General features: G+C 50.6%; 7 protein-coding genes across 7 annotated transcripts; 4 read left to right on the top strand and 3 right to left on the bottom strand.

The window, feature by feature from the left end:
* Nucleotides 1-371: 371 nt before the first annotated feature.
* LOC120896353 (transmembrane protease serine 9-like) lies at nucleotides 372-6,813 on the top strand. Its single transcript, XM_040300400.1, has 7 exons — nucleotides 372-600; nucleotides 673-956; nucleotides 1,037-1,368; nucleotides 1,430-1,622; nucleotides 5,660-5,959; nucleotides 6,036-6,373; nucleotides 6,460-6,813. The coding sequence occupies exons 1-7, from the start codon at nucleotides 543-545 to the stop codon at nucleotides 6,656-6,658; spliced, it is 1,704 nt and encodes a 567-aa protein (XP_040156334.1). The 5' UTR covers nucleotides 372-542; the 3' UTR covers nucleotides 6,659-6,813.
* Nucleotides 1,796-3,368, bottom strand: LOC120897477 (trypsin-7-like). The gene is made up of 3 exons (XM_040302407.1): nucleotides 2,885-3,368; nucleotides 2,473-2,807; nucleotides 1,796-2,396 (listed from the first exon to the last, which is right to left on the bottom strand). The coding sequence occupies exons 1-3, from the start codon at nucleotides 3,197-3,199 to the stop codon at nucleotides 2,204-2,206; spliced, it is 843 nt and encodes a 280-aa protein (XP_040158341.1). The 5' UTR covers nucleotides 3,200-3,368; the 3' UTR covers nucleotides 1,796-2,203.
* LOC120897480 (trypsin alpha-3-like) lies at nucleotides 3,496-4,606 on the bottom strand. The gene is made up of 3 exons (XM_040302410.1): nucleotides 4,281-4,606; nucleotides 3,855-4,189; nucleotides 3,496-3,760 (listed from the first exon to the last, which is right to left on the bottom strand). The coding sequence occupies exons 1-3, from the start codon at nucleotides 4,554-4,556 to the stop codon at nucleotides 3,568-3,570; spliced, it is 804 nt and encodes a 267-aa protein (XP_040158344.1). The 5' UTR covers nucleotides 4,557-4,606; the 3' UTR covers nucleotides 3,496-3,567.
* Nucleotides 6,814-7,364: 551 nt separating the features above from the next.
* On the top strand, nucleotides 7,365-8,296 carry LOC120896338 (trypsin alpha-3-like). Its single transcript, XM_040300385.1, has 3 exons — nucleotides 7,365-7,565; nucleotides 7,662-8,014; nucleotides 8,092-8,296. Exons 1-3 carry the CDS (start codon nucleotides 7,365-7,367, stop codon nucleotides 8,294-8,296), a joined length of 759 nt encoding a protein of 252 aa, XP_040156319.1.
* A 585-nt stretch (nucleotides 8,297-8,881) lies between these two features.
* On the bottom strand, nucleotides 8,882-10,050 carry LOC120897476 (trypsin alpha-3-like). The gene is made up of 3 exons (XM_040302406.1): nucleotides 9,646-10,050; nucleotides 9,230-9,573; nucleotides 8,882-9,148 (listed from the first exon to the last, which is right to left on the bottom strand). The coding sequence occupies exons 1-3, from the start codon at nucleotides 9,958-9,960 to the stop codon at nucleotides 8,956-8,958; spliced, it is 852 nt and encodes a 283-aa protein (XP_040158340.1). The 5' UTR covers nucleotides 9,961-10,050; the 3' UTR covers nucleotides 8,882-8,955.
* Nucleotides 10,051-11,091: 1,041 nt separating this feature from the next.
* Nucleotides 11,092-12,177, top strand: LOC120897478 (trypsin alpha-4-like). Its single transcript, XM_040302408.1, has 3 exons — nucleotides 11,092-11,663; nucleotides 11,746-11,846; nucleotides 11,917-12,177. Exons 1-3 carry the CDS (start codon nucleotides 11,139-11,141, stop codon nucleotides 12,107-12,109), a joined length of 819 nt encoding a protein of 272 aa, XP_040158342.1. The 5' UTR covers nucleotides 11,092-11,138; the 3' UTR covers nucleotides 12,110-12,177.
* A 1,540-nt stretch (nucleotides 12,178-13,717) lies between these two features.
* Nucleotides 13,718-14,909, top strand: LOC120894747 (trypsin alpha-3-like). The gene is made up of 4 exons (XM_040297531.1): nucleotides 13,718-14,069; nucleotides 14,139-14,369; nucleotides 14,458-14,561; nucleotides 14,662-14,909. Exons 1-4 carry the CDS (start codon nucleotides 13,719-13,721, stop codon nucleotides 14,852-14,854), a joined length of 879 nt encoding a protein of 292 aa, XP_040153465.1. The 5' UTR covers nucleotide 13,718; the 3' UTR covers nucleotides 14,855-14,909.
* Nucleotides 14,910-23,124: the final 8,215 nt, after the last annotated feature.

Here is a 23,124-nt window from a genome sequence, read left to right as displayed (position 1 = left end):
CACATTCGAAAACCGGGAGGGCTCGGTAGACGGTTGAACAAACAGTGGAAAGCGGCCTCGTTCTTCCATTTTTTTTGCTCTGCCTCTGTTGATAAGCGTCAAATTTAGGTAGACGAGTTTTTAGGTTGTGACGTCGTGATGCGGCTGTTGTGTTGGTCGTTTGCTGAGAGGTAAAGGCTATGAAGGCACTAGACAACAGAGAGAGCATCCACTGCTGGAGCTCGCTTTGTAGAGTGTATTGGGCGGTACAATCGTCTGCAACTCCAACCATGACGTGCGGGAATAGTTATCGGGCTGACGGGCCCGGTCCATCCAGCATCCTTCCGCGATAAAGCGGCCAGCTCAGCCAGACCGTATCTTCTGTTTACCAAGCCGCGTGCTAGATAAACCAGAGCAGAGATTTTGGTCAGTTATTTGATATAAGTCTCATCGCTGCCTGTGGGCGCGTTCATTAAGTCGAGAATAATCGCACCAGAGTAAGGTTTTTGGGGTGCGTTGTGCTTCAATACCGACGCGCTGTAGACTGGGTGAACCGGGGAAAAATGCGCCAGCTGCTACTGCTGGCTGCACTAGTTGGCGGTGTGCTGTGTATGACCGTCGGTAAATCGATAGATCGTGAGTTTGAGCCGGAGAGTGCCGTTTGAATTGACCGGTTTGCGGTTTGAATTGCAGATTACAACAAGTACTACTATTCGCGGCAGCCCGACCTGTTTCGTCTGCTGCGCAAGTATCACCTGTGGCCGAGGAACGAGACGCTGAAGTTTGAGCGCCCGAGACAGGATTTAAACGTACCCAGTCCGTTCATTTTCGGCGGCGAGAGTGTGGCCATCGAATCTTACCCCTATCAGCTGTCGCTGCGCCTCGAGGGAACGCATATCTGCGGTGCCTCGGTTATAGCGGAACGATGGGCACTGAGTGCGGCCCACTGTCTGGATGAGGCGTTGTACCCGTCCGCTGTAAGTGTGGGAACATTTCCATCGCCTTGAAGTGCTTTTCTGGTACGCGTGTGTACGGCTTTCCGTTCCCTTTCCCGTAGATAACGTTTCGCGGTGGGACGCCGCATCGGCTGGCGGGTGGTTACATTTTCCATGCCGAGTACTACCTGCTGCATCCAAAGTTTGACCGACGCACGCTGGACTACGATGTGTCCGTGACCCATGTGCGGGAAAGTTTCTTCATCGATCCGATACGGGCGGTAACGCTGGCCAACACCAACACGTACTATCCGATACCGTCGGCCGCGGTCGTGACGGGCTGGGGCTTGGCGGATGCCGATGGGTACGAGCCGCTGATACTGCAATCGCTGGAAATCTACCTCCAGCAGAAGCAGTTCTGTTGGACCTCGACCATCGAAGCTCTTACCGATCGGTAAGTAACCGGCCTACCGGCTCTCAGCGATGATCGTTCACCGGACAATGTCCTTTCGCAGACAAATCTGCGGCGGCAGTGGCGTTTACGGGAAGGAAACATGCTACGGCGACAGTGGCGGACCACTGGTAATGAACGGCTACCAGATCGGGATAGTGTCGTGGGGCTCGGACAACTGTGCCGTAAACATTCCGGGCATCTACACTTCCCTTACGAACGATGAGGTGCGTGCGTTTATTAAGCTGAATGCGAACGTTTGACTCGTTTTCTCTTCGGAAATGGTGCTCTTTCTCTCCGCTAAATTAGGGATGTAATAAATAGGACGAAATACAGAGACCGAGAAGACATCGATTTAGATACTCGAGATGGGTAAGCTTAATTCCGCTGGACTGGTTTCTCACAGGGCCAGCAGCGTGTTTGCTACAGGAAGTCGATCATATCTAAATGGTTTTATAATCATAATTTCTACGCGTTCGCACCCATACTACTGGCAGCAGCCGTTTTCGGTAGTTGTTAGAGACACAACTCTGGACACATGTTGCGAGGTAAAGGGTTGGACACTCGAAGGGGCGCTTTATTGCTGCCAAGAGTAGCTCTGATAAGGTAGGAACAGATTTATCATTGTGCTCTGATAGCGAATAATGAATTGCAAGGCAGCAGACCGACGGTGCAGACCATGGCCGATGGCCGGGTGTCCATGTGGGGGCTTCCCCGCCCATGTTTTCCGACAGTACGCGCGAGTGATAAGAGATGACGACGAACGCGACGACCACGACTGGTGTAGCCAATCATTGGTGCTAAGAGTACGAACGATGCGTAGTTGCTGGGATTCGTGTTAAACTCCCGTGCGCTCTAGAATGAAGCTCCGGACGGTGGGATTGGCAGTGTTTGCAAACACCGATGGCAAGTTGCCGGAGCATTCCGATACGCCCCAGGACGCGATGCCCATCTGGTAGCCGTTGATGACCAGTGGTCCGCCACTGTCACCACCGCACGTATCGCGACCCGGCTGGCCAGCGCAAAGCATTCTGCGAAGGTGAACGAGAAAGCCATGAGCTGTGGTAGTGTGTGTGTGGGTCAACCTGGAAGACAGGTTGTACTTACTCCTCCGTTATCCACTCTGAGGGCCAGCTATTGCGACACTGGTCGAGGGAGATTAAAGGCAGCGCTACGTACTGTAGCTGCACTGGCAGTGAGCCCGGCACGCTCAGAAGACCCCACCCGGTTGCGTTGGCCATGGTTCCGGGAGCAAATCCACTAGTTGCAGGGGGCAATACAACGGGCACAATAAACTGTCCCACCATTTCCGCACTCGTTTGAAGCACACACACATCGTACTCGATCGTGTACTCGCTGAACAGTGGATGGTTGATGATCTGGGTGATTGGGATGATCGTTCCACCAGCCAACCGGTTTGAAGATCCCGCCCGAAGAGACATCTGAAGCGAAGAAAAGGGGATGCACTCACTTGTTCGGGCTCTTGTTTCTGCCGAGTTTGTTCTGCCAAGGACCTTACCTCATTCATCTGCGGTACGGGATAGGTGCAGTGGGCGGCCGACAATGCCCACCGCAGTGCGATGACGGACGCACCACAGGCATGTACTCCACTGCGGCGCAACGACAGCTGGTAGGGGAAGTTTTCTATGGGCGCATCGCGTCCACCAACGATTCTGGCACTCTTCCCATCATGTGACGCACCATCGCGGGATGGAAGTTGCCGGTAGCCAACGATGGGCAGGCGTGAGTTGTACCGTCTCCAAACATCCACCTCCGAGCCACTGGCCAAGACGATGCCGATAGTGCAGAGCAGTGTAACAGTGTGGTAGCGCATGATTGAAACGTTATCCTCTGCGCTGTAGAACCGAGACTAAGACAGTGCTGAGATTTTGGGATGCCCCAAACCGGTGATCACTGTACCTGTTGGCAAGACGGTCGGTTTCAATTGATTAGATAGCGCCAAGATGCTCAAAAACCCCATCTGTACAAACTGTACAAGCTAGTGAATCATCAGCCCTATCGACCTATTGCCTCACAGGTGTGATAAGTCGCATCCCGAACGAGATACGGAAACCAGAGGAGAATGTCATCATCCGAATGGTCTTATGCTCAAGACATGTACGACAAGCGTTTGTTGCGTTAGCGTTTTGGTTTTAATTATCCATTCGTTTGACTCGTTAGAAAGTGCGCACCAGTCGCTTCTTACACTCCAGTGTTCTGGCTGATGAAGCTGCGGATGCCGGCGTTACCAATGTTGGCGTACACTCCCGGAAGAGGTCCACCGCACTGCACTGCACCCCACGAGACAACACCGAACTGGGCTCCACCAGTGACCAGCGGGCCACCGCTGTCACCGTTGCACGAGTCGCGGCCCTGAACACCAGCGCACACCATGCTAGAGAGAGAGAGAGGGAGGAAATGGGGGATCCGTCGATTAGTTAATGTACCATTGAACCCCCAACCCACAAGGCCCTCGGTAGGATACTTACGCGGCGGTGATACGTCCAGTTCCCCACTGCGAGCTGCAGGTAGCCTGGGCGACGACCGGGATGTTGACGGCGTGTAGGTTAACCGGCAGCGATCCTCCGGGAGAGGTCAGACCCCATCCAGAGACGACGCTGTTGGTGCCGGCAGCGAAGCTGGTTCCGCTAGCGACCAGACGGATCGGGGCAATGTTGGCACCGACGAACGAGGTGGTGATACGGATGACGCACACATCGTTGTTCAGGTTGTTGCTGTTGTACTGCGGGTGGTTGATGATCTGGGCGGCCTGGAAGATGACACCACCGCCGGTACGGCTGTCGCTACCACCGCGGAACGAGATCTGAAATGGGGGAAGAGGGGGAAAACGGGCAGGTCATAAAGGGGGTTTCTGGGGTTTGGTGGTGCTTGGCGCGACGGTTGCTACTACTTACGGAGGCAGCGCTCGGCATCGGGAAGGTACAGTGAGCAGCGGACAGAGCCCAGTTGGAGGAGATAACCGAGGCACCGCAGATGTGGTTGCCGTTCTGGCGCAGCGACAGCTGGTACGGGAACTGGCTGATCGGGACGGTCGAGCCGCCGACGATGCGGCCATTGTACTCGGCGCTGGTGCCGGCATCCAGGCGCACCTGCTTGGACAGCCAGATGCTCTCCTCAACGCCAGCCAGAGCGCCGGCAACGAACAGCGACAGCAGGATGAAGGCCTTCATGGTTAACTCGTACTGGGACCCCGAAAGTAATACACTTCCCTGGCCGCGGCACGGTAGCTTTTATACGGCAGCACCCGTTATCGGTGGGCACCCGCGTCAAGTATCCGATGTTCGATGCGGCATGTTTCGTTTTTTGGCAATCTGATCGCAAGCGCACGGTAAATCGATCGACACGATAACGGGCTACAGAAATCAATAAAAACCGGGTAATTCCAGGCATTAGGTCCCTTTGCTCGCGCGCACACTGCCATTGGCAGATAATGCCTGCCTCCGTTTTGGGTCTTATCGCTGGCAACATACAGTCTTGGCTTAAGGTGCGTGTGTTTTTTTGGGGAAAATCTCACCTCGTCACGGATTTATTGCCCTGCTCCCTGTTGACAAGTTCGACGAAAAGAAGGTCGTAAAAAGAATGGGAGGTAGTCCGTAGCTGCTCTGCAGTAGCTGCTGCTGCTGCATTCGATAAACCGAAGTCATCTTGACGTCATATCAGCTAGAGACTCCGGGAAATCTTGCCGGTAAATCGGTAAAGTGGCAATCTAAATTTAAAACGCATTATTCGCACAACTTCTTCTTCTTCTTCTTATTCTTCTTCTGCTTGTTGTTCGCGACCAGTTCGCCCTGGCAATTGATAGGGGAGTGCACGATGTAAGTCAGCATTCGGAACACGGGACACATTTCCCGTGTTTTAAAGTAAAAAAAAGGCTCGCAATGTAAAGATCGTATCATTCGTCATTGTCGCTCTGGGTCTACCTCTACCCGCTCTTATCGGGGATGTTTTGACGGCAGTTTTGTTTTGCAGATCGCTGTGTGTTCTTTGCCTGGCCAGCAAGTCGATCGAGCTGCCACTGCGCACGAGAGCTACCAGTCGTTTGGCGTACAGCGCGCGGCCGCGCACAACAGTGAACAGAGGCGTTGCGCGTATTGCAATGAACCGCTGGAACACGGCGGACCTTTCGCACGGCCACGCTCTTCCGCGCGTTTACTCAGCTGACGGTGTCGTCTGCTGCGAAACGAAAAAAATGGCTGCGTTGGAAGGCGTGGGACGAATGCACGAAACGCTTTTCCCTCCCGGCAGAATGTGGTTCGAAATCAGTTGGATCTGACCGAGATCTTCAGCAAGTAAGATGCGCGCGGTGTTCTTGTCCTTGGGCTTAGTGTGCCTAGCTGGGTTGGCGGTGGATGGGCAGACGAGAAGCAGGAGCTTCTTCGATTTCTTCTTCGACGTCGAGAACAGGCTGCAGAATGGGCGTATCGTCGGCGGCTCGACGGCCACGATCGCCCGTTATCCGTTCGTCGCGTCACTGCGACGATTCTCGAACCACATCTGCACTGCGTCGATCATTTCGACACTCCACGCTGCCACCGGGGCCCACTGTACCTACTCGTTCAAATCCTTATCCGGGGTAAGTAAAGGGAAGAGGGCGCAGAAATGTGCACGTGATCATCATCGCCATCATCATCGTTTGCCCGGTTTTGCAGGTGACCATCTACGCGGGCAGCACGAGCCGCACGACCGGTGGCCGAGTGTTCGTTGTGACGGACAATTTCATCCATCCGAAGTATGATCCGGACACGTTCGATTTCGATGTGGCCGTGCTGCGCGTCAAAACACCGTTCACGCCGAACATGAACATTGCCTCCGTGCCGTTGGTGCCGGCCAACTACGCCGTGCCCGATAGGGTGCAGCCCACCGTTGCGGGCTGGGGTCGCACATCGACGGGCGGAACTCTCTCGCCGACGCTACGTGCCGTAGCGATCCCCGTCATTGGTAACATCCCGTGCCAGGAGCTGTGGATTGATACGGATATCACGAATAAGTAAGATCCTTTCCTTCCGACGTGCTGGCCAATTCGTGGCCCGTTCGTAGTACTGGCAGTAGTAACGTGTAACGTCCTCTTTGCAGTATGCTGTGCGCTGGTGCCAAGGGCAGAGACGCTTGCACGGGTGACAGTGGTGGGCCGCTGGTGGTGCCGACCACCAACTACTTCCAGCTGGTCGGTATCGTGTCCTGGGGATCGGCTGCGTGCGGTAGCGAATATCCGGGAGTGTACACCCGCATGGCTTCACCCTCCATTCAGAGTTTTTTAGCGCAGTACGTTTGATGTCGTTGATCGACGCCCGAGCGATCGCCTCCGTTCGATTGAACTAGATTGTACGCAGATTGTCGGCTGAACGTATCACAACCGTGGGAATGGCTGAATGACAGAGCAGGGAACAGGGAATTAGCACACACTGAACCGCCCGGAAATAAACTGAACCTTTCAATGATAAAAAAAGGAAGTTATTGTTTGAAAATCACACAAAGCAATCTCCACTGTTTGATGCAACTCATATCCTCCTTTCTGTCGGACCTGTGCTGTTCGCGTAATTCAAGACCCTTAACGCGGATTGTCTTAACATAAGCCTTACGCCATGGCTGCGGATCAAATAACGCTTTGTTTGGCTAGTGCCCGTTAGTTTATTACGAAGATCAAAAGGCCATAAGTATTCGTTGAAATCTACTACCTCCCCTCCATTACGGTTTGCGCGTGTCATGCCCAATCGCTGCCATAGCGTGTGGCGAATCTTTCGCCCCTGGCACAAGTTTGCACAGTTGGTATAATGGTTGAAGTTTTGGGAATCTCGCGCATACTTGTTGCTTTATTTTTCGTGCCATCCTCAGCCACACGAACACGCACCACCCAGTCCACCCAGTCCTTGGGTGACAGCCCTTGCCAGCACACAAGCATGGGACTTTTTGCATTGGTTTTGCTCTGGTGCGTTAGTGACACACTCGCCGCCAGCAAGGAGGTAGAAGCATGGCGCGCGATGCAGGTGCGCCGACCCACCCCGTTCGAGGTGCGCGTGACGGGCCGCATCTTCGGCGGCATGGAGACGAACATCAAGGACGCTCCCCATCAGCTATCGCTGCGGCGCTTTGACTCGCACATCTGCGGCGCATCCGTGGTGGATGCATCGCTGGCCATCACGGCAGCGCACTGTTTGACGCCCAAACCTTTGCCCGAGTTTGTACGATCGCAGGCGTGACTAGGCGTGACTGGTGTGTTTGCTTGGTTGGAAGTCTCACCTTACACTGTGTGCTCTGTGTTTTTCCTTCTGTTTTAGATCACCCTCATGGGAGGCTCCTCGAATCGGACGGATTACGACGTGGGCGTGATATTTAATGCGATCGAAATCATAATCCATCCCGGATACAATTCCAACACATTCCACAACGATGTCGCCCTGGTCCGCATCGAGGGCACGTTCGGGGGGTACGAAAATGTGGCCCCGATTCCGCTGCGCACTCGTACGATATTTACCTCCAGCTCCAATCCCGTCTACTGCACGGTTTCGGGCTGGGGTCTTACCAACATGAACGGCGACGGCCTTCCCGAGATCCTGCGCATCGTGCGCATTCCACTGGTGCCGTTCACCGAGTGCCGACGGAAGTGGAATCCATTTCCGATTACGAGCTCGTAAGTAGTAGTGGCCGTTGTTTTGCGATCGTGCTGTGATCGAGTGAGCTCATTTGTGCATTACCTAATGCTTCCAGCATGATCTGTGCCGGAGAGCTGCGGAAGGACGCGTGCAATGGTGACAGTGGCGGTCCGCTGGTGTGTAATGGGCAGCTGTACGGCATCGTGTCGTGGGGCTCTAACCAGTGTGGCAGCTCCTATCCGGGGATATACACCAGCATTCCGGCTGTGTTGAGCTTCCTGAGCGAATACATGTCCCCGATGCAGTTCGACGCGGCTTAACGAGGGAGTGGAGCTTAAAAAAGGGGAGTAAGCGAATGTCGCGGTGTAGAGATGTGCGGAACAAAAATAAACGATTAACTCCTACGGAAGGATTGTTGGGACGATCTACTCCAGGGATTGGTTTTGTGTATCCGACAATGGGGTGCGTGGGTTCGAGGGTCTCGCACTGTTCAAGACTGTCCAATTGTGCTTGTGCAAAACTTTATACGATCGAGGCATGATCGAGAGGCAGGAAGGCATGAAGAAGATGAAAAAGAAGATTGGAAGAATAAAAAGGTAAAGGCACCTCAGTGAACCCTACTAGACAATGCTCGTAACTAAATTGTTTATTAGATCTGTTCAATCTCAATTCATCTGTGGTAGCTCCCTAACACAAAGGGTGAAATCTGCTCTAGCACTGATTCAACGTACCTTACACGTGTTGTAAAAAACAGTGTGCCAGATAGCGCTTTGTTTGAACAAATGTTCGATGCCAGAGATGTAACCTCCGTTGAACAGGCAACCAGGCTCTTCTTCGACGTTGCCACAGCAAATTGCCACGTATTGTACGTAGCGTCAGTTCGGAATAAACGAAAACAAGCGTTGTAATAATAAGATATGATGCTACCGTTTATTGTAACCGATCTACAAGCACCACTGGGTTGCCTTTGAGCAGCAACTTATACGCCACTGTTTTCTTCAATAAATTTGCGAATGTTTTTGTTGCCCACGTACGTGTAAATGCCCGGGTAGTCGCTGCCGCACCGATCAGCACCCCAGGAAACGAGCCCAATCTGTACGCCATCCTGCACGAGCGGGCCACCGCTGTCACCGTTGCACGAGTCGCGTCCCGGATGACCGGCACAGATGGCACTGATGAGCGAGAGAGAGAGAGAGAGAGAGATGATAAAGAGTCAGATGAAAGCAATCCGGCCCAATTCAAGCTACACTTACGTCCACACGATCGGCACCGGGCGCCACTTGTTCACGCAGGACGAGTAGCTCACGATCGGGATGCGCACCGTGCGCAGGGTCGGTGCCAGCATCGAATCCTGTGCCGTAAGGCCCCAGCCACTCACAGACGCAACGCTGCTCACTCGCAGCTTGTACGTGGTCGAGATGAGCGGAATCGCGGCCAGATTGGGGTGATCCAGGAAGGATGTCACGATGCGTATGATGGCCACATCGGAGAGGTAGGTTTTGAGCGAAAAGTCGGGATGGGTGGTCACATTAGCCACCTTGAACAAGATGCCGTTCGTTTCGTCCGTTCGCTTGGTAATTCCGGCGAGCAGGGTCAGCTGGAATGGAGTCGAGCGTGAAAAGGGTCATCAACTATGTTACCTTCGTTCTTCTAAGGCCCTCTTACTAACTCTGTTCACGTCCGAGGGCGGCGATTGACAGTGAGCGGCCGAGAGCGCATGCTTGGCATTGATGATCGATGCGCCGCAGATGTGGAAGCCACTGTCACGCAGCGACAGTAGATAGGGCAATGGTTCCGTTAGCTCGGTACCGCCGACAATGCGGCCACTAAACTTTTTCTGCCCATCGCCGTTGGGCGTCGCCTGTACACGCCGCTGCCGGGAGGCCCAAGCATCCTGCGCCTCGTTGCTCCACACGCCAGCGATACAGAGAGCGAGCAGCACCAGGCCAGCAGGAACGACACCCATCTTGTTGAACGACACCATCTTTCGGTAAACGACAGTAAACTGATGAGCCGTGCTGGCGGGAGGCGAAAAATATAGATCCAGCGTGGTGTTTTGCCTACGGTTGCGTGCTGCCTGTGTTAGGACAGCTGGATCGGTTTTCCTTTCCCCGTTGGCGAAAATGGTACGCAAAGTCTTCCGCGTTGCCAGAGAATGTTTGTTACGCTTTTTGAAAATAGAGCGAATAAAAAAACAACAGATTGAGCAACGATGACGCATGTGAAATGTGAGCTTGCGTTCGTAGTTTAGCTGCTAAAATGTGAAATATTCTACTTTGGAGCTAGAAGATGTCGATCATTTGCTCTACAATTTCAATTTTCGGTCATTATAACATTACTCTTTTTTGAGTTTTCTCTCGACTTCTGGAAGCTTTCTGATCGGTCAATCTTAAGCTTCAGCTATTGGTCGATAGAATAGAACAGAGTAATTAATTACAGTAATATTGTCGTATTTCGGTTGCACCACCACAGGCATGTCAAACTTATTTTATTCTTCCCCTTTACACTCCTTCCAGGTGTGCGCTAAGTGGACGATATGAATGATTAAACTTATTTCAAACTTATTAAAATTTATTAAAACACAAGCTGATTAGAACTGTCGCAATGAGAAGATGTGTAAAACCAATGATCATAAATCTTCGTAATCGAGTAACCCTGTACATTAGCGAATATTGGTTTCGATGGCGTCTGTAAAGAGACCTATAGACCTAAAAAACCCCCCTCAAGATAAGAAGTGTTACGTTGCATACATTCAGCCGGAAACCGATACGACGGGCGGGTTAAACCAGCTGCTGGACGTGTTCGGTAGATATGGAAGCGAGCTCGAGGTAATGCATACATGTACCGGGAGCTTTTATGTTGGGGTTTTGTTTTGAAATCGACTCGTTTGTCTCTGATCAATGAAAGTGAATTGGGCAACGTGAGACGTTGGTTTTGCTAATCACATCCGATAACTGCTAATCGCACGTAATGGGTGCTGTTTGATAATGCAGGGGGCACCTGAGAAGACTGATAGTCTGAGGTCTGAGGAGCCACGCACGATCGGGTGAAGTCATTATCGTGGTCCAGCTGATTGGCGGTGGCGATTGTTTCTTGGGGGAGGTATAAAAGAAACAGACTGTATCACACCCGCCATATTCGTACCGTATTCGGAAGAGCAACATGAAGGCAATCGTGGTGTTGGCATTGTTCGCGGCGGGCGTAGCGGCCCTGACCGAGGAGGAGGTGTGGCTGCAGTACAACCGTCGCATGCCGGGCGAGTACTACACCAAGGGACTGGTTGAGCAGCCCCCGTTCCAGGGCCGCATCTACGGAGGAGTCGAGGCCGACATCGCCAACTATCCGTACCAGCTGTCGCTGCGCCGTGGCACGCACAGCTGCGGAGCGTCGGTGATTTCTGCCAACTGGGCCCTGTCTGCTGCTCACTGCACGTTCCCGGTGCCGGCACCGGGCGTCATCACGCTGCAGGGCGGTAGCTCCAACCGCACGTCCGGTGGCGTTGTGTTCGACGTCGAGCAGATCATTAACCACCCGGAGTACGACGACTGGAACCTGCGAAATGACGTGTGCGTGCTCCGTACCACCACTCCGCTGAGCGGAGAGAACATTGCCATCATCGCCTTGGATCCGGTCGGTGCCACCCACGCTGCCGGTTCCCGTGCTGTTCTGAGCGGATGGGGTCTGATTGTAAGTGACGCTGGAGGAGCCTCCGAAAAAGGAGTCTGAAAACGGTAATTACATCGTGTTTGTTGGTTCTCTGCTTTTTCAGGAGGATAGAACTCTTCCACATATTCTGCGTCGCGTCGATATTCCAGTGGTTGACCAGGCTGCTTGTGAATCGTCGTGGGGATCTGGCTGGGTTACTCCTGAGTAAGTTGAATGCGTCACAAGAGGTACATTGCACAGGGCTAATCGGTGTCCGTTTCCAATATGCTTACAGCATGATCTGCGCTAGCGAACCTGGACGTGATGCCTGCAACGGTGATAGCGGCGGTCCGCTGGTGGTTGGCGGCCGGCAAATCGGCATTGTATCCTGGGGCGATACCCAGTGCGTCGGAACCAGCCCGGGTGTGTTTGCTCGCGTTGCCTTCCCGTTGATCCGCAACTGGATCGCCCAAACTACCGGTGTCTAAGCGAATGGGAGTTGGAATGTGGGATGTGAATTGGGAATAAAGTTGGAGCTTACTGTACATATAGTCAACGTTTGGCCAAGATGAAGTTCGAAACAAGGGCATGCAAGGGTAGATTACGTGCGTAGATGACGTTATAGATGATTTACAGCCATTGTGGTGTTATTGCTTTACGACTTTCGATAACGGCAACTGTAAAATTAATCGAATGCAATGGCGCAATGGCATCCCGCCGAGTTGATCCAATGTCCTTCACATGCTTAATATTTGTTGATCGAGCCAGTTTGGTCTGGTTTTAATGTGCCGCCAGGAACTGTTGTTTGTTTATTTGTTTTGGTTTTTGGCTAAGCGACTCAACAACAACTTGGTCGATAAGTGTCGATAAGCCCTGTCTAAATTAATTTGTTTGCTTCTGTCTAGGTGGGCAGACACGTAGATTGGTTTATTTGTTATTTTTTCCCCATAAAATTGATTACTTCTAAACTGAGTAAGCTCATACTTTTTTCTCTTCGGGGAATAATTGTAGTTCGAGGCTGGTAATCTTTCGAGGAGAGAACATTGCTGACAAGCACGCTAGGGCCTATTTGCGGCACACTGCACGTTCCTTATGCCAGCACTGAGCACGGTTACTCTGATTGTTGAAACATCGGCCCTTGGCTTAGATGGACACCGACCCTAGTGTCGTTATAATCATCAACCATACGAACTATAATGACAGGAGGACGGAGTTTGACGTGTCTGTATTGCATATGAGGGAGAACTTGACTTGAATTTGGAACGGTGCAAGTGCCAGGATCTCGCGTAGTTCTCGCAGAATAGGGCTACACTGTTAGGAAGAAACTTAGATGTTCTTCTTAGATGCCTTAAAAACTTAGATGCCTTACCTACACTATTGTTTTAAAGACTGTTGCATCTGTTTCGAATTAAGTATAGCGCGTCGACATACCGTTATTTTCCGACGAAGAATGTGCCTTTCCCGGCGGAATGGATCCCTCTAAAGTAATTTGTGAATGCATAGAGTAGTAAGATTTCCTTTCATGTATCTTTTTCCACCTTAAGTCTGATTTACACAGCCGAATATGGAAGGGATGCGTGTAATCGTGATAGCTTTTGCCCATTGGTTTGTGCTGGATGTCAGGTAGGCACAATATGCACATGTTGAAGATGTTTTGGTGTGAAGATATTAACACCGAAATGCACCTAACTAAGAGCCAAACTCTGCCAGAGGGCTCAGTTCAGCAGCACTAATTTTGCAGGTCTCTGGTTCAGCCAACTTCTACCCAAACACTGTGGACATTGTGGCTTTATCAACCCGAAGCCTCCCTAGGTTTGCACTGTAGCATTAAACAGCACAAAGCCATGAGTGAGTGGTTGTTGCAGGGTAGCGATGTGCGTATAGTTCGCACTCTGATGCTTGTTCCTGGTGACAGGCGCCTGATTGCAGTACGATAGTGTCAGCGAAAGAAATTGGCAGAAGTCACTGTTGGACAGCGGACGTACAATGATTGAGTAGACGGGTACGGGTGTCCATGGGCGCTTTCGCGGGTGGCTTCTGAAACTGCATCCCGTTCATCCGGCATGCACGTGCTATAAATATTCGGCCCGGGGTCGTATGCCACTTATAGCAGCAGTAGGGTCCAGCGGTGCAGTAATGAACGTGTTTGTAGTGATTTGTGCAGTGGCGCTGGCCGTAGCAAGTGCGCAGGATGTAGCGAGCACGGTGTACGGGCGGCGCATGCTGCCGGCAGGTGCACAGCAGGTCGACGATCGTGCACAGCAGTCGGTGGGCAGCGTTGGTTCGCTGAAGAAGATCGTCGGCGGTGAGCCGGTTAGTATTGAGACGCACGTGTACCAGCTATCGCTGCGCAGCTACGACTATCACATCTGCGGTGCATCGATCATATCGAGCGTTTGGGCACTTACTGCGGCCCACTGTCTGTTTCCCGATCCGGATCCGAGGACGGTAAGTGCCGTAGGGTGAGCAGAGCGGCGAAGAACGGAGCGTGAGTAATGAGTTAAACGGGACTTGCAGATCTCGCTACTAGCGGGAACCGGCAGCCAGTCGACCGGTGGCCGTATCTACAACGCAACTCGCATCATCATTCACCCGATGTACGCTCCTAGCACGATGGACAATGACGTAGCAGTGATCCGGGTCAACACTCACTTCAGTGGTCCCAACACCGGATACATCGGTCTGGTGCCTCTGGGTTATGAGCCGATGGCTGGAGTGCGCGCCATCGTGACTGGATGGGGACGTCAGGTAGGTCGCGTGCGAGAGGTACAGAGCTACCTCCAATTGTTGTGTGTCTGACTCAAAATCAACCCCTATCGCTGTTCACGTCTTATAGAGCGAAGGAGCGAAGCAATCGATGACACTGGCCGGAGTGGAAATACCCATCGTAGATAAGGCCGAATGTATGGATCAGTGGAGCGGTGTTCTGGTATCACCACAGTGCGTATACATTGCTACAGAAAGACTGAGTCTGAATGTTTTAACTCAAGATAGAATGCTTTAACCCGTATTCAATTCTTATTCCCTTTTTTATTCCCAGGATGATCTGTGCCGGAGAGTTGGGCAAGGACTCGTGCAATGGCGACAGCGGTGGCCCACTCGTGTCCGGTGGCCGCCAGATCGGCATCGTGTCGTGGGGATCGACCAAGTGCGGCGGTCCACTGGCCGCTATCTACACTAACCTGGGCAACGCGGCCATCCGCACCTTTATCAGCTCGACGACGGGTGTCTAAACTAACGGTGACGACGGTGGCGTGGTGGTACGAAATAAAAAAGAAGCAAAATAAATGTGTCTTCACATTGAGTGACCATTATCAGTGGTTGATGCACAAAAGCCAGAGTTGATATCGTTTGCAATGGGTTGATGGGCAACGTTCTTCGACTGGTTTGACTGTTTCCGATGTGGTTTGTTTATTTTTACCGATACTTTTGTCCAATTGGCATCAGTCGCCTCTAAGGCAGACCGTACATGTATTATTCTTTACAAATGTTCTCCTTCCAGTTACCTTTTACCGAGTACAGTCGGTTGTGGAATTGTGCATTTGGAGAAAATGGCTTGAAAGAAGCCTAATCAATGCTTTTACTTTAATCCTTTATCTGACGAAGAATGTGAAAGCTTTACTCTCGGAACATATGATGTACCATTGAAAGTATTCTTTTGATGTAATGAATTGGTTTTATCTGAATTCTTCGCAAATGCCTGATCCAACTCTTCATCTAGTTGTTCTATAGTCAGTAGAGTCACATGTTTTATCGAGAAAAGAAAGGTAATTTCTTAGCAAGAAAAGTAAGAGTTATTGAACGAAAAGGTTACTTAGCTGAACACATTAAATGTGTTTCCTTATCAGTCCTCTTATCCATTCAATTAGGCCATCTGTTAGATGATGTTCTCTGATATCCATCTTTAAGGTTCGGGTAACGTCGGGTAACAGTTATTCTTAGGTCGGGGGGGAAAATCCTTCATCACCAAAACACGAATATTGAATTCCATCACTCATTGGAGCAGTATGTCTGTCGTGTGCCTGAATTCAGTGCTTCATTTGTGTATGTGTGTGTAGAATATGTTGTGGTAATCCGGTTAGGAAAATGTGATAGAATCAACGGACAAAAGTAGCAGTACGGTCCACTGGCAGATGAATATGGATCAGTTCGATTTACGGTAGTTTATTTCCTGTTTTATCCTGATGAAGTTAGGAATTCAATCGGGTGGGCTATTCGTTTCTCCTAGTTGTTTTAGGAACGCAACAGCAATATCCCGTTCATCTTTTTAGCATGACTTTTGAACAATAATATAAAACATTTTTTGCAACATAGTTTGATACAGTTTTGTCGCGGAGTAGCTAAGAGGCTGATAAGGGTCCGTCCAGCATGTGTGGCTGTGTGTGTGTGTGTCTGTGTCGGCATGCATATCTCTTACGCCTGACACACCATCCCGGTTCGCATATCAAACATCATACGTGGCACGCTTGTCTGGCAGTTTGTATGGACCGGCCCTGCTAGCTCAACGAGGTGTATGATCGTCACTTCACCAGAAAATCGTATGCAGCAAAATATTAATAAAAAAAAGAATCAAAATTCATCTTTATCCTTTCCCGCGGCTGTCCTTGTTTAGAATAGAGACGCTTGTAAGTGACACGGCAAGTGACAAAAAACTGGGCACAACTTCCAGCCACCGGTGGGCTGCAGGACCCAGTAACAGTAGCAGCAGCAGCAGCACCGTCATCATCGTCATCATGCTCATCGGTGTTAGGCGCAGAGCGTATGGGAAAGCAGTGACTCATACACTTTTTACCCTCAAACTACATGCAAAGACCGGCTGTGTGCCCGGTTTGTGGGTTGTCTTGCACAGCATGGTACCGTGCCGTGATGAAAATGAAGTGGAAAATGTACATTATCTCACCCGGATAGACACGAGGATACTGCCCTCCTCCCCCCTCCTCCTCCTCGTACCCCTTTGGAACCGTGATTGTGGTTCAGTGTTGTGGGACGAGTTTAAAAACGATGACATGGTTATGAGCCTCGTGCATGTGGGTGTGCGGGTGAGCTGGTTTCGTTCAGGCGATGAGTTCTAGTCGCGCACCCGTCATTTCTGACATTTGATGCATTAATTAAACATTGTTGTTCAGCGCTGTGTTGTGTTGTGGGTGGGTGGGTGGGTGTCGAACAAAGCAGCGGCGGAGTAGCGTAGTGTAACAATGATGCTCGTAAATGAAACCCCTCGAGCCATGTGCTATCTCCATGGGAACAAGCCAGCACACCCAAACCCAGCCAGTGCACACGCTACGCTTAAAGCTCGGTTAAAGCATGCCATGATGAAACGGCTTAACCGTGGAACGGGAGAAACACGTCATGGAAAATGGATTTTATTCGGAAACTATAAAGTTCAGTTTTAATCTCCCACCAACAGCGGCTCGTGCGCACACACACACACTCACACATCGTTTCGTAAAGTGCGAATACGTACGAACATTAAAACGCATATGCGAGCATTAAGAGCTAATAATGATCTGGTTGGAAAAGCAACAAAAAAAAGGGACAACTTCCAATCCTGACTCCTGATGAAGCTCAGGGCTCGAGCTTTGCGAGCCTTACATTACGCCCACACACACCACGCATGTGGCGAGAGACACTAATGTCATTTAATTTTACGACTCTACCCAAAGCAGCTTGATTGCAAATTGATAATTACCACCGACCGCTCCCTTGGCAGCAGGGATAAAGGAGGTTCGCTGACGTAGTACGTAGTTCCTGTCTTTTGCAAGGCCCTCCAAAACCGGCCCCGATAAAGCCTCCAGGTGTGTACGGTCAAGATACTTTAGCCGATTCGGCAACGCTTGTTGAATACTAATGTTTGGTGCAGCCGCTAACTGCTCACCGGGGAGAACCATTACCGCCCGGGCGTTGGTCACCGGGCTTTGTTCGGGTTGGGGTGGCCGGGGTGGCCGGAGAAGCATCGTAATGTCGGGTTCGTTCTGCTACACATCCCTAGCACCGTACCAAGGCCCGCCTGACCTTGGGAAGTGGAAGTTTAAAAACCATCATAAACGAAAGCTTACAGCGGGGTTTAAGTTAAGCGAGTGGTAATTGTGATTTAATTATTCAGCTGCATATGGAAAAACGCTGGTGTGGAGTCTTTCGGCTTCATGTTTGTGTGGGATTTAAAGGTGGATAAAGGTTGGAAGGAAGCAAGATTAATGAGGTAGCCAAGTTTTTAATCCTTTGGCACAGTTTTGCTGTACATATTAATAAGTTAATTGTTGCAGTGTTGTTTCCGCTTCCCCGTTTCCTGTTTGGTACCACAACAGCCACAACAGCTGCGATTCGAAGCGAAACACACAATGTTTCACAAAAAAGACCGGAAAAATGAGTGTTTCTCGGATCAGCGAAGCTGCAACATTTTCTCACAAAGAGGAGAGAGACAAAAAAACGAAAGAATCAGCAGCAACGGGAGGAGTTGACAAGATTAAAAGCTTTTCGTGCAGTTGCATGTTTCCACGTTCCATTCATTTTATCTTTAAAGCTCGCGGAGACGTTCACACGGGAAGCGGGAAGGAAAGAATCACTCAGAATCACACGATACACCTATTCAGTTGCTTCTTATGCATGTAATCAGTGGCTCCGGTATGCATTTGTAGTCATGTATGAGGTTTGGAATGTGCCCGATCTGGGAGGCGCATATGAGCAGAAGCATCGCCGGTGTTGCTTTTGCTGCGGCTGCTGCTGCTGCTGGTGCAAAGGAAAGCTGCTGTTACGGCGTAGGGGAAAAGGATGAAGAGGCTGAACGCAAATCCCAGCGTGCTGATAAAGTCCCACGTGCACGTTCGGAGCAGTGGCGTGGCATGTTTGTAAGATAGGGCAAAATCCGGCTCGAGCTTTTCTTACGCCTGCCATGCCGTTTTTACATCGTCCGGATGTTTCTTCGTCCACATTCAAGCATTACTATTGTGGTTTATTTCTCCCCCTTCAAGGAAGGAGGGCCCTGGAGGCGCCCGCAGCGAGATACGCTTGTCGTACAACAGTTGTATCGTTGGTTTATGCAATCAGTTCAAGTACCCACTCGACGGCGCATCGCAGCGCCTGCAGCCGGGGTGCTGCATAAAAGGGAATGTAAAAGCGGAAAGAATTATTCCTTCGTGCGCGCACGTTAGGGCGGGCAGGGACGGAGCGGAGCGAGCGGGGCAGCTTCAAAACTGTACAAAAGGTTGAATATTGCGCCCGGGGCAGATTGCGCGCGGTGGAATGAACGAAGTCCCAGCAGAAGAAGGACAGCCGCGTCTAGAGTGGCCTTCGGTCTGTGCCAAGGGGTGTCTTTTACCATCCTTTGCTTGCATTTTCTTGAGGTTTTCTCTCAAGGGATGTGCGATATTCGTGTTTTTTTCCGTCGCTGCTGCTGATAGGCTGTTCAAATTCCAGACACCCGCCCGGCCAGCCACTGTGTGCTCTGGTTTGGATGGCCGGAAATTAGCGTCACCCTTCGTTAGGCAGAGCTGCGGCACAAAGCGCGTGCGAGAGAGAGGTAGCTGGCCTCGTGGGTGAGCAGGTAGAGGTTATGCAATTTAGAATGTGGGCTGGGTTTTTGCTGCTGTTGACTGAGTATGATTTAAGTGGATTATGCTGACAGAAGCTGAATTGTGATTGTTATTTTGCGCTCTCCGTGTTTGCTTGTTTGGCTGCAAACGGTGCAGACCGAAATGCATGCACCATGGAGTCGTCTGTGTGTGCCGGTTATGCGCATTCGTACGCCCTTTTCTAAATGTGTGCAACGTACGAAAAGCTCCCGGACTGCCCGGTTTTTCAATGAAGAAAGATCTTTGGACCGAGTGTAAAGTTACCGGAAAAAGGTCACTTTAAGCGGACAGCTTTGACACGTGTCGGTAATTGCTGGAATCCGGTAAAAGGTCCTCGAGAAAATCGCACCAAACGCGTAATGGTGATCCGCCCACCAGGGCTTCCAAGCGTCATTCGAACGCGCATTGCTTGTATCTCAGCTCACCTTGAATATTGAAAAAAGAATCGGGGAGGAAAGGGACCCACGGGAAGTGGAGGGTTTGCTGTGGAAGGCAATAATTCATTTGGAAGTTTTCGACGCTGTGTAATGTGCAGTTCGTGTCGGTGCTGAGACGCACCAGAGTGCGCACGGACGCCTGCGAAGACGACAGCGACAGCGACCGTCAAGATCCAAATCCTGTCGGTATCAATCAAACGAAGTGAGAGGAATCGATATGATGGCTTATGAAATAAATTACTCGTCGAATGTCTTTGCAGTCTCCGGCGTGAAGGGGGGGGGGGCGAAGTCGACGGAGGGACCGACAGAGCAGGACGGGCAAAAAGTTTCTCCGATGACAAGTGGATTTTGGGTTGATTTATTTCGTCCGCGCGGAAGTACCGGGGCGGCACGGGCACGGGGTGGCAGGAGGGGGGGAGCGAATCCAAAGTTCGATTTTGCTCCATCCCGAAGGCTACCTACCGAGCATTCTCCAGTGCCATTCTCCTTTCAGTCAATGAAGTCGCTCGGGCGAATGGGGGACGAAAGCTCGCTCGTCTCGCTCACGCGCACTTTCGCATGGGGATTGGGGAAGCTTTCCGAAAATGGCAAGGTAAAGTTTTGCCACTGAAAGGAGAGTCCCTTTGGCGGGTGCGAGGTGCGGGTGGGGAAATTATGATTTGTGTGATTGGTTTGGAGAGTTCTCCTTGTAAATTGTGATGGACTTTTGATTTGCGTGGATAATCCATTGACGTTTTGTGAAAGTGTTTGTGATTTATGTTTGAGTGGTTCGCTCGACAGGGAAGGTTGTTGTAATACGGCAGACGGTTTGAGTAATCTGGCCCCACTCGCGGGCGGGGGTTGAATTGTTCGCTGCCCCCAAAAGGCATAAAGTCAAACACGTGGGGCTGGGAAACTGGGACACACTGCGAAATGCGACGGTCGATTGCGCGTGCTGCTTAACACGCAATCAACTGGAAGACACCGTCGTACGTGCTTCGACTGTTTCGACCCCGTATAATGGCATATATTTTGTGGAATTAATAATGAGCAGGAATCGCAAACAAAATAACAGCAAAGCGAAGGACGCCAGACGAAAGCAGAGCACCCATTCCCATGCAAAGTGTAAATCGAGCATTTTTCATAACACAAGCATGGTGCAAAGTGCTCAAATGTGTGTTTGTGTATGTGTGTTTGTGTACAAGGGAAAATTAATCATAAGAAACGAATTCATCTTTTGCAAGGTTTATGCGTTCTCGGGATCATCTTGTTACACTATGCAGAGTATATGGGTGTGTATGGTATGGTGGCAGCATGTAAGCGATTTTGGAGACGTTTTGGAGAATTCGTCGGAAAAAGCGGCATGCTTGCCATGTTGTCCCTAAATTAAACCTCACCAACTGTGAGCTGTGTTTGTTTCGTCATTGTATCTCAGTGACTGTAGCTTGCCGTAAATCTCTTGCGTTGGGTGTGTGTGTGTGTGTTTGAGGTGGATTTGTAGAGAGAATCCCATATTGCCCTCCTGCCTCCTGGCTGGAGCTTGGTTCTGTTTCAATTTATTTTTATTGACGTAATTGTGTGCAATTTGGAAGATGCTTCATCATGCTGCGCTTTTGACATTTTGCAGATTGTGCTTTACACTGTGTGGACAGACTGGCTGGATGGCGGACCCTGGATGGCAGATCGTCAACAGGACTTGTCAAAGGGCTTTGCATTTATGTCGGTATAATTCAATGCGATGCTTGTACAGATTGCTGCTGCCATGCCGTTTGCGCAATGGGGTTATGCATGCAAATGTGTGCTAAAGTATGAGTGGAAATGTGGAATCTGTGGAATCAAATATAAATAAATCTTGGTTGTCGTTAGTAAATGAACAAATTTGAAGAGGGAATAAGTGTGGATTAGCCTTAGAACGGCTCAGAGCTTTTGACATACAGTTGAGTACGACGTTTTGTAGAACCAACAGATTAGCTCTTAAAACAACAGTTGATGGAGCAGGTATTTCAATTATGATTAGTCTTTCAAGGATCAACGACTGGGAAGAAAGTTCATTCGGAAGAATGTGGCATTCGAAGGCGTACTGATGGACGGGAAACATTTTAAAGCTTCCATTCACATTCCTTCCTTCATAATCAATTGGTCTACTTTGTGAGTATGCGTGTGTGTATGTGTGAATAAAGTTGCTTTTTGCTTTTCCACGAATCCCTTTACTGCCCATTTGCCATCTAATCTCGTAATGTCCTCCACCGTTCAGAACAATGCGTGACGGTGTAAGGCTTATGGCATTTTAAGTGGCGATTATATCTTTATCTTTTTTCCGGGATTTGTGCTACCGGCAGCCGTATTCGCATGATACGCTACGCTATGGATCCAGTGGTTCCAGTGAGCAGGGAGGATTATTAAATCGAAATACGAAGCACAGTGGCACTGTAGCGGCATTTCGGACCATTAGAAGCGCTTTCAATGGTTGCTGGCGTTGCTATGGTTGCCCTGGATGGTTGCCTTTTACACTGGATGAAGTTATCGTTCCCTTTGGCCAGTGTAGGCCAGTGTTGCAGAGCAGCAGAATAACGAACCAGCTAGGTGTAGTGGATGGCCACTGGCCAAATGGTCGTATGGGTACGTGTGTGTGTGAATGGCTTCGATGGATAGTAAATCGCGCGTAGGAAGTCATTGTAGCCGTGCAACATGGGGCAGCGGGTTGGGGTTGAGCAGTGGATTTTCTGGCCTACCAGCATGATAGACGTTCTGTGGTGTGTTATGGCACGCTTTCCTCACTAGGCTCCGTCGTTATCCAGTTGGGGGTTTTTTCCCCCCCCCAAAACCCTAGGCCTGGTACATCTTCATCATCATTTGCCGCTGGTGACCATAATCGGAATGGCTTTTTACCCCAACTATACACGCTTGTACATTCACACCCAACAACCATCGCAATGTATGTGTGTTCATTTTCCCCCTTTCCTTAGTGGCCGAGTCAGCTTTCACGAGCTACTTTTTTTTGGGTTTGGTTTGGTACGAGGTAATACTACCGGGCGTCTCCATGCCATCAAACGGTCAGCAGGAGCGATGGAGGCGCCCAGCCTTGATTGTTTTTTTGTTGTTATTTGGTTTGGTATTTCGGTTTTGGTCAACCATTCGAATGTGACGACAAGATAGATACATTTGGCATGGCTTGTATGCATGTGTGTGTGTGTAAATCGACACTCCGACACATACCGACCCAGGGCAAGTCCAGAGGATGCGTCCAGGCACAGAGTAGCGTGACCGAAAAAGCCACAAGGCCAGTGCAAAAAGCGAGTGTTGACATCGATGGTGATGGTGGAAATGTTCGGCAACTTTCACAACCAATCCGAACCCCGGGAATGGCCCCCGAACCGTGTTGGTGAATGTGTCCGCTGGCTGATGTTGTTATGGTTATGGATGCTGCCCTTTTTTCTCGCTTTTTCGTTCTTCCCGCCGCTCGCACCCGCCCCGGAGCGAGCGAGTTAAATTGTTTATTGGGTGGTGAATTTATTTTTT

This window comes from Anopheles arabiensis, chromosome 2 (assembly GCF_016920715.1).
Source record: "Anopheles arabiensis isolate DONGOLA chromosome 2, AaraD3, whole genome shotgun sequence".
Lineage (NCBI taxonomy): Eukaryota > Metazoa > Arthropoda > Insecta > Diptera > Culicidae > Anopheles > Anopheles arabiensis.
The sequence above is the reverse complement of the archived record's forward strand: the minus strand, read 5'-3'. Positions and strand labels throughout refer to the sequence as shown.